At 40.3% G+C, this 18,130-nt stretch overlaps 1 protein-coding gene across 3 annotated transcripts in view; it reads left to right on the forward strand.

Moving 5' to 3' along the window:
* smap1 (small ArfGAP 1) overlaps positions 1–18,130 on the forward strand; it is a 121,097-nt gene that overhangs the window by 24,693 nt on the left and 78,274 nt on the right. For 2 of the 3 annotated variants that reach the window (XM_017464052.3, XM_017464055.3), the window contains exons 2-3: positions 12,683–12,816; positions 16,423–16,508. In XM_017464052.3, coding sequence (XP_017319541.1) covers positions 12,683–12,816; positions 16,423–16,508 — 220 coding nt within the window. The remainder of the gene's footprint in view (positions 1–12,682; positions 12,817–16,422; positions 16,509–18,130) is intronic. The other variant, XM_047154130.2, reaches the window with a different exon arrangement.

Consider the following 18,130-nt stretch of genomic DNA (forward strand, 5'->3'; position numbering starts at 1 on the left):
ATACTAACTGAGCATTTGATCAGCCGAAAATGGACATATTAAGGCAAGTGCATGTGCACAAACTTTTTTTTATTTTTTATTTTTTATAAAAACCCTCATAATCTGGAAAACAAACAGAAGCTTTAAGGAAATGCAGCACTTGAAAATGAAATACTCAGTTAGTGAACAGATGCTGTGTGTGTGCACGCGTATATACCTGTACTTCCAGTGCTGTATTGGTCCTGCTGACTGTTTCGACAATGCAAGATGAGGCCACATCAGAAAGCTCTTCTGCCTCTCTTCCTGTTCACGGCCACGTTGGGGGTTCCAAGTAAGAATTTGCTTTCCCCGGTGAACAGCAATGAAATGCTCTCAAATGAACAATACTAGCAAGACTTGAATTGATCGAGACAGACATGCTTCCTTCTTTTGTTTCCTTCTTCAATGGAGGCATAACAACGTATAGATATTTTGTTCTATATTTCATTTATACTGAGATTTCCCGCTAAGTAGCCATGCGTTATATCACAGGAATGATTGCGCGCAGATTGATAATAGCCGAGCAGGGCTGGAATTTTACTGCAGTAAAATTGGTATTATGATGCTAGTAAAGGCTGCAGCGATTTGCTTTCAATGCGGTTGTGCTCAAGGCGCATTAAGCTTAGTTCCACGCATTTTCTAGGCTGTGCTGAAAGCTAACCAATTTCACATGTTCCCATAATCCCTATGAGTGTTCACCAAGGACAAATTAGACACTCATGCACCCTGACAAATCTGTAATTAGAACTGTCCAGTTCATGCCATTTTAACACGTCACATAGAATTATCCTATACACATTTTCAACCATTTCATATTTGACGAAATGTTTTTGCAGCAACGCTGCGGAATCGTAAGGTCTATTCTCCTTCTCGGCAAATAGCTATATAATATGTCGGGATTTGCATTCACAACGCAGGAAAAAATAAGCATACAGACCACATTTTCATGTCTGTTCCTAATCTCTCCTAATTGCCCTTTCTAAGCAGACATATCCAACCCTCAGTATGAGTTATTGCACTACTTGACTCTGTCCGTAAGGTTCACATTCATTGAACGATGTGGCAGCAGCACAATGTGTAAAAGCATCCTGATACAAATCAGGATCTTCAATTAATGTTCACATCAAACATCAGAATGGGGGGGGAAATGTGATTTCGGTGATGTCTATAGTTGAAGATTGGAAAAACAGCATGAGTCTGTGCCCACTGTATCCTCAGATCTTCTTGGCTGACGGGAGTGGAACCCAGTGTGGTCTTCTTCAGGTCAAGGATCGACGTGTTCAGTTCAGAGATGCTTTTCTACTCACCACGGTTGTAAAACGTGATTGTGTTACCATAGTCCTCCTGTCAGCTTGAACCAACGTTCTCCTCTGACCTCTCTGATCTACAAGGTGTTTCTACCTGCAGAACTGCTACTCACACCATAGTTTTGTTGCACCGTTCTGTGTAAACTATACAGACCGTGTGGAAAAAGTTTCTGAAACACTCAAACCTGGCACCAACAACCATGCCACAATCAACATCACTGAGATCACATCCCCCCCCCCCACTTCTGATGTTTGTTGTGAACGTTAACTGAAGCACTTGACCTGTATTTTCTTGATGTTGTGGCAGGTCGGATAATCTCTGAAATGGTGACCAATGACTTGACATCTTTAAACAGAAGTTGTGTCCCAAATAACATGGTATGCACTATGTACTCTGCCATCTAGTGTATGGATTTTTAGAAGGGAAAAATCGTCTAAATGGAACACTGTGGTTTTTTTTGTTTGTTTGTTTTGTTTTTTAAACTAACCGGAAGTATTAGTCGTTTCTCAGTCGAAGGAAAACGAAGACTAACGCACATAATGCGATGCAGCTAGCTTTAGCAGAATACCCAGGGTCAACAAAAAATGAATTATTTTCAGATGTCTTGTCCACTGGAGTGTCGTCGGCCATCTCGAAATTTTTTATCGTCCAGCGTCGGTGCCTGATAGCCCCTCCCCTCCTCCGCTACGTAAGCAATGCTGCAAGCATTGAGTACATGAAGTGTTCAACATTCCACACTTCATTTTTGCATTTCAATAAGTGCATCATCCGGGTACTCGGATGCTACACTCTATGCTACAAAATGGCGTAGACCCAGTGCATAAGTATGCGATTTGGGACGCACCTAGACTTCCTCCTAGCGTAAACAATGTAATGTCCATTGGCGACTACTGGAGATTCCTATTAGCCTCAATTATTAGTCATTTATCTCAAGCCTATTATCTCATGGTCTGTTTAGTTCAGCTTGTCGATTTTAGTCTGAGGTACCCGTTAATTCCCTCATATAGAAAAACAGCCCAAAAGAAAAATACAGAATAACAGTTCCTCAAACATTCATTCACACCTCATACATTCTCATGACACATTATACACACACACACACACACACACACACACACACACACACACACACACACACACACACACACACCTGCATTCTCATTACACATTACCTGAGGCCCAGATCTCCAACACGTCTTGACAGGCACAAATTATCTTTAGCGCACTGTTCTCTTGTTTTTAATATTTATCCTCTCTTTTTAAAAAAAAAAAAACACACATTTTTTTTGTTCTGCTTTTGTTGTTGTGTGATTGCATGATTATGCATAGTGTAATCAGCTTAAACCTTGTACCCCCATGAATTATTGATGAACTGAGCTTGTTTGTGAGTTTCACATTTACATGTGCAGATGGTGAGAGCAAGAAAAGAGGAGAGAAGGGGAGTGGAAACATACAGTTCGTATGGGCTCTTTTCTGCTGTGCTGTGCTGTGATTAGGAGTTCGGGTCCTTAATCAGTTTTTAGTATAGTGTCACGTGGTGAGGAGGGAAGCTGGAAGTTGTACTGGCAGCCTTCCAGTGAACTTCGAACAGCCCGGCAGAATCCGGGGGGAAAAACAAACAAACCCTGCAATACCATTCTATACGTGCCAACTATACTGAGGTCTTTTCTGGATTTTTTATTTTTTTTTCCTCTCCGTCCCTCTCTCCTTTGCAGTCTCCAGCCTTCACTCTACCTCATTTTGAACCTTTTTTTTTTTTTATATGATTGATGATCTCTATTTCTCTTTTTCTGTCTCTCTCTCTCTTTATATATATTATCTCCTTTGCTGCAGGGTGTAGGGTAGTAGAGGGGAAAAAAAGAGCTGCTGTCCCTGAATAGCACGGCTTCAGAAATTTGAGCGATGGAGTAGATAAGGCAACTGTTGCTTATGTTGACAAATGCGTTCTGGTAGCCTTGGGGTGACATTGACAAAACGGTGCGGGCGTCTCATTTTTGTACATGTAAAAATAGAGGGGTGTGTGTTGAGTTTGTGTATCCGGTAGCCAGCAGGATGAATATTCGTTCACAGCAGTTATTAGACATGTATTGTATGTGGTTATTTCAATATTTATTTGGATATGCAAATTCTTGAATGGTCCAAATTGGTTACTCAATTAAAGCATATGCAGTTTGGAATACGAAATGAAATTTTATTTTAGTATATGCTAACAAACTGCTGCATTTTACAAAACCTATTTGTCTAGAGAAACAAATGATGCTTTAAAAAATTGTGAAAAACTACAAATATAATTCGTCACGTTATTGATATTACCCTGACTTATTGCCCAGTCCTGTGCTATAAATGGAAATACATTGTGTAGTTCGTGAACTTATCTTATTCCAGGCCAAGAGCACATGCTTGTACTTGTAAATAGTTTAGCATTAAACAGAGTTTTGCAACACTGTGAAAGAAGTGAGGCTACTATTTTGGTGTTTTGACTGTTTGCCGTTAATGTGTGTGTAGAGCGTGTCTGTTGTGAGTCATGGAAAGGGTCATGGAGAATGAGCTGGTAAGGAGTGAGTGTCTGCATTTATGTGTGTACTGTGTCTGCTGTGTGTTGCAGTGGGAGGAGGAATCTGAGCAAGAACAATGCTTCATGGAGCTGAAAATGGAGATAAGAATGTGTCTGGTTGTCTGTATGGACATTACATTGAGTTTCTAGTTTTTTGTTGTTGTTTTTCATGCTGAAACAAGTGCTGAAAAGTACCATTTTCAGCTAAAATGAAGCGCAACACTGTTCTTTTGGAGAAAAACAAGTCTTCCTCCAGTGTCCTCATTTGTTATAAACAAGTTCTTTGTACTTGCAAGGCATAAAGTAAAACAAAATATACCAATAATTTTTATTTTTATTTTTGTTTATTTGTAACGATGAAAAATACTTTACTAATTGACCACTGCAAGCAGGTATATGGTGGAAATCAAAATGATTCAACCTCCATTGCAAATCAGGTTTATTGTCAAAACACTTTCAGCTGTTTGCAATGAACAAATCAAACAAAAGCAATTGAAATATTTCAACACAACGAATGCTTCAAGTGGTTTCCCAAATTCAACTGAAAATGCAAATTATAATGATTTCTCCAGTCTCAAAATTATTCAACCCCTTCATGAAAAGCATCTTTAGTACTTAGTAGAGCACTCTTTTGCAGTTATGACCTGCGGCAAATAACGTGCATAGCCAGACACCATGCTTGACTGTGGACAGAGTATTATTTCTTCATTCTTCTTCCTTCAGACATACCGCTGATCCATCGTGCCGAAAAGTTCCAGTTTTGTTTCATCACTCCACAGAACAGAATCCCAAACCTTGTGTAGCTTATTTATATGATTATGAGCCGACTTTTCTTGTGCTATTGGGTCAGTAGTGGTGTACAGGTTGGATATATAGCATGGAAACCTTCTGCACTTAGTATGCGCCTTACTGTGCTCACTGAAACCTCAGTACCTGTTGCCAACAAGTCTTGCTGCAGGTCTTGTGCAGTCACTCGAGGGTTTTTCACAACCTGCCTTCTCAGAAATCTGGTTACCAGCCATTGATAGCTTCCTTTTTCTGCCCCGTCCAGGTATTTCATACATTTTCTACCCCTAGCCAGTTCAGGTTGATTAGTTGCATCAAGCGTGCTTGAGACCACACCTGTTTTACAAGCTGGAGAAATCATTATAAGCTGTGTTTTCAGTTGAATTTGGGGAAACCACTTGAAGCATTCGTTGTGTTGAACTATTTCAATTGCTTTTGTTTGATTTTGTTCATTGCAAACAGCTGGAAGTCTGTACATTTTAACAATAAACCTGATTTGCAGTAGGGGTTGAATCATTTTGATTGTGACTGTACTAGCTCCTGGCTTAAGGATTAAGTATGCTCAGAGGCCAGAGTGGTGTAGAACCAGCTGCAAACCTTGTCTACACACACTCTTTGCCTCATACACACAGAGAACCGTGGACCATGCCAGTGCAATCGGGCTAAATTTAAAAACAGTGAAGAATTAGTTTAGGTTGCCTTTTTAATTGCATTTTAAGGTAGCACCACCCAGCTCAGGGACTTGGCTAAAATCCAGGTACTGCAGACTCTCCCAGATGTTCATAATGTTATCTCCCTTTCCAGCTGTTCATTACAGCCTTGTGGGCTTTCTTAATGCCTCAGTGTAGCAGGGCTCAGGCATTCCAAAATGATTTCATATAACCTGCCTTTCTTTTCACCTCTCTCTCTCTCTCTCTCTGTCTGTCTGTATTTGTGGGTGTGTGTATAAAGGGGTTGAGGTTCTATGCTAGCTCAGACTCTGTACTTGTAGTGTATGCCGGCATCGTGTTCATCTATGAGTTGTTCCCATGTAGTTAGACAGTCCTTGCTAGTGCAGAGCGATTGCAGCATTGGCCTCTGTCTCTCTGGATCTGCTGCAACCAGCTGTGCAGAAGATAGTAAGAGCAAGAACAACAACAACAGAAAAACACAGTAAGAAACTGTGCGTGCATGTCCTGTCTGAAAGCAGCAATCTCCTCACCAGACAATTGAGACTGGCTTTGGTCCAGAGAGGCAGTCACAAATAGGACAGGGTTAGTTAAGCTTGTCTTTGCTTTGAGCCCCTGCTCTCCTCTGCTCTGCTGCTCTCGGCTCACCTAGTTCAGAAAGTCTGAAAGTGAAAAAGGAGGCGAGACTGGCAGACAGATAAGGGCTGAAACAAGAACGACTAAAGATCTAGACTGCCTTGTATTATCGGAAGTAAATGGGGACCTTTCTTCACATTGACCTCTAGGGTGGAGGTCCAAGACTCGCTCATGCCTTCTTGAAGATTTAAAAAGAAGTTATGACTTCCAACATTGGGTGGTTTTTATAGTGATTTGTGCCATGGACACGATTGTTTGTTCCAGTTTGGTGGAGCGTGTTTCAGGCTGGATAAGTGTGTTTAATGCAGGTACTGTATATGTGGGTGGATGTCATAAGGGAGTGGTGAAAAAGCGAAGCCAAAATGTCTGATCCCCTCTAGTGGCTGGCTGCACTGCAGTTTTTAACCCTGCCTGTTGCCATGTAAGGAGGTTTGCACACTGGGCACGTTTGCTGCAGTCCGAATCTGAGTGCGATTATTCCCGGCGCCCCGGCACTGTTGGTCTGGTTTCAGAACGCTTGTTTGCGTTCATCTTACATCATCACTAACATGCATGGAGAACACAACAAGACTCACCATATTTTCTTGTTTGGGGGGAAAAAAAAAATTATTTTGTTGCTGTTATGCACACAATTGTACCTCTTCTGTATCCCACAAAATCCCCTGCCACTCATGGTACACATGCGTTGTGGAAACTTCTGGTGTCGTCATCGGCTAAAGCACATGCGCAGGTTACTTTACTTCCCGAATAAGTGCAGGCCCGTGTACGAGTTGTGTTCACATTCAACTGAAGTCAGACCATCGCCTACAGGTAGTCTCGGGTTCGATACCACGGTGTGCTTCCAGGTCCACATGACAGCTTTATATAACCGATGTCATATAACTGTTTTGGACTAAACTGCCAGTGTGAAAGCCCCTTAGTGAATGAAGGCTGACAGACGAAGTTCCATTTTAGGTTATAGCTCCACAAATTATTCTCAGGAATAGTGTTCCATCACGTTGTCAAGTTTAGTTGTCCTTGATATCTCCAATATTTTTCCATATAATAAATGTCTTTTATTTGAGGTATTTAATGATAACTAAAAGGGTGTGGTTGATGAAGTAACTGACCGCTTTGGACAGGACAGTTGATCCTCATGAGCACATGCTTTCCAAGACACACCTGAAACTCTTGACGGATCTATAGCAGAGCCACATCTTTTTCTGCTGTAAGCTGTTCAAATAGACCCTCAGCAGAAAGTTTTCTTTAAAGTTTTTCCAGTATGTCGCTCATTTCGATGTCTAAGCCAGCTTGTTGTACTGATATTATAACTAGCAAACTAATAGGAGTGAACGAAGCGATGGCACAAACCAAGGCAAGCTAAATTTCATACCAATTTATTGTGTGTATGACCATAGCTAACACTCGAAAGAGCTTGGTAAGGTTAGCTAATCACTCCTTTTTAAGCAATCTCCACCGACCGAATGAGCTAAGTATTAAAGAGCGCACTTCTCCGTTCAGGGTAACTTACTGCAGGTATGAGAGCCGGATGAAAATCAAGATGAACAAGGAGCTTGTGTTCCATGTAAAAGTTGACAGCTGTTCCAGTTTATTTTTCAGTTGGTACATTACATTATACTTAAGCTGTACTTTCATTACTTTGATTAAAATGATGGCTTGGCCAATTTCAGCTAGATTGCTAATGGTAGCTCAGTCAGTCATGACTCAGAGCTCTAAAAATCTTTTTCTCTCAGCGGTAAAAACAATATACTTGTGAAAATTACACCGCTATATTTCAGCATTTTTCGTATTAATTAATTACCCTGTACTTGCCACTTGGCGTTAACCGATGTGACATCTTAAGTTACACTTCAGTTAAGATCGCACAGCATGAGCACTACAGATTTGAATAAGTAAAATGTCCATCACCAATATTGGTGGGACTCTGAGCTCTGGCTCCAAAGTCTCTACCGCACAGACAATGGATCCAATTTTTTTTTATTATTATTATTATTATTTTTTTTTTATAAAGAATCTGACTACTAGGGATGGGCGATATGGACTTAAAACTATATCACGATATTTTCTGGTATTTCTTGCGATAACGATATCAGTGACTATTTAAATATAGTACCATTCACCACTGTTTTTGGCTACAAGTGACGGCTGCATGCAGTCTTGAGAGCCTCAGAAACACGAACATTGATCTAAAAGTAAAACTGATTTTCTGTAACCAAACCGGATCCGTATTGTAGAGGAAGCTCGTCGTTTAGCGATAAACCCATCCTCGGCTTCCTTTCCGCCGTACTTGTTTTCGCTCTGCACATGAGCTGTGAATGGGTCGCACACAGAAATACGTCATCAACTAAGCTTTATCGTTACTATCACGGGAAGGCTAATTCTTTTCGTGGGGAGAATTTCTACCGGTATATCGCAGGCGATAAGATCTCGCCCATCCCTACTGACTACACAATGGAAGTACATACCACCATGTTGTCCACTCATCCGTAATTGGTTTAATGTGGTGTTTGGTGTTCTATAACATTGTGTGGGTTCGGGTTAGGCTTACGTTATCCTGCAGTCACAGAACTACCCTCAACTGCCATATGGGCATTGTACAATAGCTAACCCTACCTTCTGAACTCCAGCTTCGTTCAAGATAGGCTTGGGATGATTGGCGGTAGCATCGGGAATCGGCAGTAAATTCCAGCTATCGCGATAGCTGTCAAGTTGGACGCTTTAAACGTCTGTAGGAAAGTGTGATGTCTGCAGCTTTAAGATTGGCACATGTGATGAGATACAACACACTTTATCTTTATTTCCTTTTAGCTTCTTTTGTATCCTATACAAACCTTAATAACCTGCCGTCTACCTTTTGGAGCAGAGCAAATCCTCTTTCTCTGATGCTTCTTGGCTTCCCCTACAGAATCATGAACGGAGATTTAAATGAAGAGATTTTCACACTTTGAAATTGAAAGTGTGTTGTTTATCAGGGCTACTCTGCTATACAAGAATTCAAGAATAAGTATCCCCGCCACTGTTCAACACAGGACGTGTAGTGTATACACCATTTTATTTTTATTTTATAATGAGCTTATTTACAGCTAATAACTCATTAGGTTTGTGTACAGCCACGACTTCAGTGTTGCAAACATTCCTCCGATTGTAAAAAGCCCAATTAGAGGTTACAATAAGCCACTCAGGCCGGTTTGAAACCATTAGATCTAGCCAGAAATTTGTATGTAGTAGCTCTCAAGTATGTTGTGACTTTCAGTTCGCCACCGCACGGTTCCAACTCTGCTCTGTGACTAATGAAACACATTTAATGGTGGGTGAGTTACGTAGTGTCTGCTGCTCAGGGGTGAGACACAATCTCCCAGCCCTTTATTGGATTAATAAATGTGGGTGGGTGGCAATGGGAACGTGTGCATTGAGCTGGATAATAGTTAGGGTGGGGGAGAGATAAGAGTCTGTTCGCTCATTACTGTGTCTCCACCCGAGTTTACGCTGCATCGGGAGTCATCAGCGTGTTCGCTCCATGTACACCTCTTTTGTTCAATGGGTGGAGAAAAGTGCTGAGACACAGTCATTAATATCCTGTGTAATCATGCAGTGCCATGCATGAGTTATGAGCATGCTGAAAAAAAAATGAACCCTTACCGCACTGTTTGTTATGCAAATAAGTCTTCGTGTATGCATATGCATGTGGATACTATGAGTCACTCTACCAGGAGGCCGGTAAGGAGTGGTAACAGTGCCAGGGACGTTGGGACCTTCCTTCCTGTTGTCCAGTGGGCATGATGGCTAATGCCAAGCACTCTAAAAGAAGTCTGAATCACATGCACAGTGTGCTTCTGTACAAGAGAGTGGGAGCAGGCTTTGTTGAGCCCTACAATGTGTGAAGGGAGTCACAAAAATGTTATTTTAGAGCAAGGGTTGTTATTTATCACCCATCATACTTGGCACCCTGTTCAACCTGATATCTGCATACACATGCAGTGCTTGTATATATCGTGTATCTCTTCCAGTTTTGGACTGTTCAGAGTTGCTCGTTTTACTAGACTGAGTAGGGACTGTTTCTTGAACTAGTCCTTATGGCAAAATTAACTGCATTATATATTTTTTGTATCCATTAGTCATTTGAACCTGACCTACATAAGATTTCAATATAGGCCTTTTTCCACCACAGAAGTAGATACCCAATACCAGAATTTGGTAGTCCCCAGTTTTGTTTTGTTATTTTGTTGTTGTTTTTTTTGTTTAGTTTTGCTGTGAACCCCCATGACACTATTAATTGCTGATTTGTTATTAATACCATACTTTCTCATGGCTGACCTTTTAAGGTACTTTCACATTTGCTGCGTTTAGTCCATATTAAGGGGTCACGGTGGCTTAATGGTTAACATATTTGCCTCGCACCTCCGGGGTTAGGGGTTCAAATCCCGGCGTTTCCACGGTCTCCATATGATTCGGGGACTTCCTCTGGGTACTCCGGTTTCCTCCCCCATGATTGCCATTTGCAAATTGTCTTTAGTTTGTGAATGGGTGTGCTATTGTGCCCTGCAATGGTTTGGCACCCCATCCCCTGCCTTGTGCTCCGAGTTCCCGTGACCCTGTGTAGGATAAGTGGTATGGAAAATGGATGGATGACTAGTCCATTTGAATTAAACCCTTGATTTGTTGAGAACACACTATTCACACGGATCAAATCTTTCACTCTGAAGGCATCGGAGTTAGGTGGTCTTGTCCTGGTGATATTGTACTAGTTCCACTCCAACACTAGCACAATTTCATTGCAGTGGAAAAAATGGTTTGATCACTGAATCAGCCCGACTGCAGTACGTGAACCCAACATGCAAACATGTACTGTAGAAGTGAACTGTTCAACAGAGCCTCAAGGTGCAAACTCAGCAGAGCACAGTACTGTTGTAGGACTGCAAAAATGTAATGCATTGTGGATGTTCGGACCAATAAAAATGCTGAATGCGATACATAAACTATCTGAAACTAGTTATTTATATAATCGTGTAGTCATTTGTTGAGACGTACTGTGTCCCACAACAGATTGCTCCATATGCATGTCCACGAACAGAATTTCCAAGCACACAAGCACACACAATGGTCTGGTTTGTTGCTGCTGACTGTGTCTGTCAAAAGGAATATTCAACTATTTTATTCTTTCAGGGTATGATAAGTGCAAACACAGCACAAGCAAAAAAAATACTTCTGTATTCTGATCATAGTGGATGTGAGTTTTAGTGCATCAGATGGTTTTAGGGCATTGATAACGTTCCTGCATGAAAATGAAAATGGTACAGTTTTTTTATTTTTTATTTATTTATTTTTTTGTCTTGTGTGCCAGTAATCCTCATTAGACAAACGATTTAACAGACAAATAAATAGTAGTTATTCAAGCCCTTCTCCATGTCATCCGCACCCCAATATGATACAAGGTTTACATGGATCCTTAAAAAGTCTTAAATTCCTTAATGTAAAAATGAGGCCTTAATTGGCATTAAAATGTCTTAAATTCACGTTTAAAATGTCTTAAAAATACAACCGAACCGACACGGTCAATTTAGATTAGATCAGATTTAGATTTTATTTTGGCTCGTTGCTGTTTGAGATGTTAAAGCCGTGTGACTGTGTTGGACTCTGTGTGTTAAACTGAGGTCTTCCTGCGGTTTTCCGCCAAAATAAAAGCCACAAGGTCTAACGCATAAAAGTGAAGTACATCAGAAATGTATTACTATTGTTATATGACTATTTGTACCCCAAATAAAAATTTATTTTTATCATTATTAATTATTGTTCAGTGCAGTAGTAATATGACAAAAAGCAAAGTTTTTTTTTTAAATTAATATATTATGTATTTTTTTTCCTTCTATACAAAAATGTATGTATATTTATAGCACTACTTGTTACATTACCCTTGAATTAAATGACAAAAACACTAGTGAACACTGCCGCGAGGGGGTTTCTAATACAGCTGCCGAGGGAGTGATGGCAAATTTGACATCTTTTTCTCTTCTGACTGCCGTAATCCATCTCTCTACGTTTTTTCCTCTCTTGGAAAGTCATGGGAAGAAAATACTGGGGGTTTTTTCTTTCATTGTTGGAGCAAATGGTAATGCAAAAAGGATATTTGCGCTGGTCTCCCATATCCCTCTATAGAAGTTTACCCTGCTATAGTTTACTTAAACCCAGAAATGGATGTATATGCACGAACACAATTCATTACAGCTGATGTATCGTGTCGCATCTATTGAAGTGACGTCTTAAAATATTTTGGAAATGTCTTGAATATGGTATTAAAAAGTATTAAATTGGAAGTGCTGATACCCTGTGGTAACACATGTCCGTTACAGTTCTCACTGAGCCTCCTGCAGTGATTTCTCTCTATTTGGTCAAAAATAAACTAGAAATACATCCCAGAACTAAATTCTTGTGTGGTCCGGTGGATGGTATTATGGCTGTAGTGCTGTGTAGTGTGTTTGCTGAAGTACATTATCACCTGTAGGTTAAGGACGGTGTATTTCAAGGTCAGTAGCAGTGATTGCGTGAGAGAATTTGTCAGCAGCACCTTTCTGACAAACACAAACTCTGCTTTTGCTTTTTGTTTGTACGTTCTCATTGCAATCAATGTGCAAACCTAAGATAACAATGGAAAGGCAAGGAGTAGATGGACATTAAGAGATTTGTGTTCTAAGAGATGCTTCTTCTCTTCATGCAGGACCTCGATGGGCTTCCTGGAACCTGGGTGTGTTTATCTGTATCAGGTGTGCTGGAATCCACCGGAACCTGGGAGTGCACATATCCCGTGTCAAATCAGTCAACCTGGACCAATGGACTCCCGAGCAGATCCAGGTAAACTGAATAAGTAATGCTTAGATTGACACTTTTTAATATTGTCACTGTCTGCTCTTTGTGGAGCTTTTTCTACTCTGGGTTTAATTTTAAAATCCATTATAATATTTATATTCAACACTTAGAAAGAATGCTGCAGGTATGAGTGTCTAAAGTGACACTGCAATTTTATGATAAAAAAAAAAAAAAAGTTAACCAAACCTATCACCCATGTGAAAAACTAATTACGATGACTGGAGATCAGTCTTTCACTTACTTCTAGGACTTACTCCTATACTTTGGATGATTGTCTTGCTGCATAATCCAGTTGTGCTTGAGTTTCAATTTACGGACTTATAACCTGAAGACCGGACTGAAGACCAGACATTCTCCTTTAGGATTTTCTGGTAGAAAGCAGAATTAATTTTTCCCTCAATTATTGCAAGTTGCCCAGGCCCTAAGGCAGCAAAGCATCCCCACACCATCACACTTCCACCACCATGCTTGACTGTAGGTATGATGATCTTTTTGGAATTCTGTGTTTGGTTTACGCTAGATGTAATGGGACCCTGTCTTCCAAACAGTTCCACTTTCAACTTGTCAATCCACATAACAGTCTCCCAAAAAGGTTTGAGGATCATCAAAGTGTTTTGGCAAAATTTGGTTGAGCCTGGCATCCATGGATGCCATTTTTGCCCAGCGTCTTTCTGATAGAGGAGTCATGAAAAGTGACCTTTATTGATGCATGAGAGGCCTGTAGGTCCTTTGATGTTCTCCTTGACACTTTTGTGACTTCCTGGATGAGTAGTTGCTATGCTCCTTGGAGGAAATTTGGAAGGTCGGCCACTTCTGGGAAGGTCCCATACTGTGCTCTGTTTTTCCATTTGGAGATAATGTGGTTCTTTTCAGTCCAAGAGCCTTTGAAATAGCTTTGTAACCCTTCCCAGACTGATGCATGTATATGTATATATCACCTTCTTCCTCATCATTTCTGGAATTTCTTTCAATTTCGGCATAGTGTGTTACTGGGTAAGACCTTTTAACCAACTTCATGCTGTTGAAACAGTTCTATTTCAGTGTTGATTTGATTGAACAGGGTTTGCAGTAATCAGACCTGGTTGCGTCTAGTCCAGCTGAACCCCATTATGAAAGTAGTTTCATCAATTTGGGGAATTAGTAACTACGGGGGCAAATATATTTTCCCAGTTGGTATTTGATAACATTTTTGCTTCAATAAATAACATTATCATTTAAAAACTGTATTTTGTGTTTACTCAGGCTGCCTTTGTTTGATTAATTTCTGAAACAATTTAGTATGAGATGAGACAAAAACAGAATAAATCAGGATGGGGGCAAAAACTTTTTCGCAGCACCGTGCCATGAGAGATACATGGAATTACTATGGATGGTACCATTTTAGAAACCCACGTAAGGTTAAAGGATAGTTGTGCTCAAATGCGTGGCCTCAGGTGTGTGAAGCAAGAAAATGTTGACAATCCAAGACAGAGGCAATCTGCATACTGAAGGAAAACCAGTCTACAGAGGTCTATTAAAATATATATTTATTATTTTAAACTTGCATAGTGAAAAAAGAGCAAAGATCAGTGAGAAGAAGTTTCAGCCCAAAGCTTTAGTGCTCGCCTAACAAACAACAGTTCATCTCTTTTAAAGTCAAATAATTGAAGCTTGAGACCAGCTGAGCTGACCACTTAGAAACCATGAAGCTTTGGACTGCAATTGAGACCAACAGTTTTGCAATCAAGCCTCCATCAGTGAAAAGTTGATAACGTCAACAAAATAGATCTCATGTGAAAACTGTAATGAATTTCCTCTATATATAATTGCACTTTTTGACCATGTAGTACACAGTTACAGAAGGGAGTTATTTATATATTAATTTATATTGCACCCAGATAATAATGGGTTCCCTGTTGAGTCCGGTACCTCATATCGTCTTGGAGAGTTTTTCCTCGTCACATCACCTCTGGTTTGCTCAGTAGGGATCGATTGATGAATTTAAAATGTATATCCTGAATAATTAATATATTTCTGTAAAGCCGCTTTGGGACAACGTCCCTTGTTAAAAGCGCTATGCAAATTGAATTGAATCATACCAAACTACAAAGAATTAGCTAACTGCTCATTGTCTCTAGCCACGAAAACCAAATTGACTTCTATCTGCTCACTGCAGTCTTTTTGTGCCTGAGCGTGAACGAGACAGCATTTAGTTTAGTTAATTTAGCGTAATAGTTTGTGTGTTAATGGCGAGGAGTTTCAGCATTTCAGTGTGAGAATTAGATTAGCTGTGCTATGATTGAGATCATCATAATCTACACCTAGTCCTGTAAAATGGTAGACAACATGTATTTTCATCTAATTAATCATTTTTTAAACAATTCTCATTGTTAATAACGCATTGTTAATAATGATCTTCAATTAATCTGATCTTACTGGCAATGCTCAGTTCTAAACGGTTAATAAAACCCTTGCCACCGTTATATTAGGCAGTTAAATGAGAGGGACTGTAAAGCTCGATTGAATCCATTTTATTAAACGACACGCATGCTGCTTCTGCGTTTTGCATTGCCATGCTCTGAAAGCTATAGCCGTTTAAATTAGCCAAAAGTGAGGAAGTAACAGTGAAAACCAACTGCTATTTTACATTGTTGTTTGTTTGTTATTTCCACGAGAACTTTGCTGCTAGAAATATGTACGAAATACACCAACACACCACTCAATGTCTATGACTCACATGTAAAAACAAAAGCGCCGTGGAAGCCGCACTCCTCTTAGCCGCAGTTCAGGAGGTGTTTGCATTGCCAGGAAGATCTCAATTACATTTATGGCATTTGGAAGACGCCCCTTATCCAGAGCGACTTACATTTCTCTAATTTATACAATTGAGCATTTGAGGCTCAAGGGCTTGGCAGTGCTGGGATTTGAACTCGCGATCAGAAGTCCAACGTCTTAACCACTGAGCTACCACTGACCCACCACTGAAGATGCTACTGCCAGTCAGTGTGTGCTCTGACATGCTCTAAAAAATTATTTATTATTATTTCCCAAATGTACCATACGGTAAATGCTTATTAAGTGACGGACCTTTAGTGTGTCAAACAATTTTCTCTTTTTTTTTTCTTCCATTTTTTAAATTTTATTTTTAACATTCAAAACCATGTGTCCAGGGGTTTGAACTCTCACAGGGCTTTCCACTACTGATTTGTTCACATAATGAGCTCCAGACGCTCAAAACTCTAGCTTTGTATTTCAAATGAAATATTTTAGGCTCATTACCAGGTCATGAACCAGTGTTTTAAAGCCAGTGCCCTACACAGCCGTTATTAAAAACAGCATGAATGATTTATTCTCCTTCTGTCGAAATGAGCAGCACAAAGAGAGCATCTCCTCTCTGAATACTAACTGGAGCTTTAATGGTTGATTAATTCTTGATGAGTAATTGCGTGACATTTTTTTTCCCCCTCCTCACTCGCTCTTCGATGAGCTCCATCAAACCCATGGTAATTTGCCTCTCACAAAATTAAGAATGTGCATTGCTTACGTTTAGTCGTTCATCATCAGTGATTATCTATCTGTTCCCATCTCTTCTCTCCTTGTGTCTGTTTGCAGAGTGTGCAGAGCATGGGCAACACCAAGGCTAGACAACTGTATGAAGCCCATCTGCCAGATAACTTCAGACGGCCACAAACTGACCAGTATCTTTTTGTGTGTGTGTGTGTGTGTGTGTGTGTGTGTGTGTGTGTGTGTGTGTGTGTTGTATATCTGGTATGGTGCAAGAAGCCTTTGTAATGTGTGTTTTAAGATGCCATGGATGTTCAGCTACAGTCCTGTATATCCAGAGTCCAGCATGGTTATGTGATTCATTGCTTGAACATTTCTGCTGAACCCTGTGTTATACCTATGAGCTGATTCAGGTGTACTACTATTAGAAATTACTACTATAGTATCACTATTAGATTTAAATGCAGATTTTTGCCTTTAGATATGCAGTGAAATATTTTGTTTTTTACATATACAAGTTCATCATAACATGACATCATTTTAGCATGATGACCTTGTTACTTTATTTAAAACAATGGGAAGAATAAACTGCATACCTCATTTGTGCGTGTTTATAGATATTTGGTAAATTGTTCGTATCAATGTCCCACAGACACGTATGACAATAGTGTCCTGTTTTCTAGGTTTTAACGTCGCAGTATAGACAAAAGCATGTGGACATCTGACCATCGAACCCATATGTGCTTTTTGAACATCCCACTCCAAATGTAATTCCTTCCCTTTGCTGTTATAATAACCTCCACTCTTTTTGAAAAGGCTTTTCGCTAGATTTTGGATTGTGGCTGTGGGGAATTTTTGCCCTTTCAGCCATTAGAGCATTAGTGAGATCAGGCACTGAAGTTAGGTGAGGAGGTCTGGGGCACCATCGCCATTCCAATTCATCTTAAAGGTGTTCAGTGGGGTTGAGGTCAGGGCTCTCAATCCTGTATGGACCTCACGTTGTGCACAGGGGGCACTGTCATGCTGGAAAAGGTTCGGGCCGCTTCGTTTCCAGTGAAATTGTAATGCTACAGCATATAAAGACGTCCTATACAATTGTGTGCTTCCAAATTTTTGGTATCTGTTTGGGGGGAAAACCTACCTTTGGCCACAATGATCCATCCATCCATTTCCCATACTGCTTATCCTACACAGGGTCGCAGGGAGCCTGGAGCCTATCCCAGAGAACTCTGGGCACAAGATGGGGGACACCCTGGAGGGTCTCTCACACACACATCCATTCACACACTATGGACAATATAGAGATACCAGTCAGCCTACAATGCATGCCTTTGGACTGGTAGCGAAAAACGGGGCACCTGGAGGAAGCCCCCGAAGCACGGGGAGAACATGCAAACTCCACGCACACAGGACGGAGGTGGGAATCAAACCCCCATCCATTGTGGTTAATATGTTAATATAATAGTAGTCAAATTAGTTAAAATTCAAGTGCAAACATGAGCATTCCATGTCTTACCAAAATCATGTGCGACACCAAAAGCATACCGCGAGTCAGTGTAAATAGTAACAAGTTTTAAAGGACATTGACGGCCATGTTGCTGTCCTTTTTAATTTTAGGTTCATTACTGCTTTATAAATATATAATCAGATTGCTTTGGCTGTATCATTACAATACAATCGTTCCAGTAATGTTCTGAGCTCAGAGTCCAGTATCAACACTGTGCTCTTTGTTTATTTATTTATTTATTTTTAAAATAATGTACAGGAGAACTTCAGTGCCCTTGGGTAAGCTAGAGTCTCTAGTGACTCTCCACTC

Source organism: Ictalurus punctatus, chromosome 3 (genome assembly GCF_001660625.3).
Source record: "Ictalurus punctatus breed USDA103 chromosome 3, Coco_2.0, whole genome shotgun sequence".
Lineage (NCBI taxonomy): Eukaryota > Metazoa > Chordata > Actinopteri > Siluriformes > Ictaluridae > Ictalurus > Ictalurus punctatus.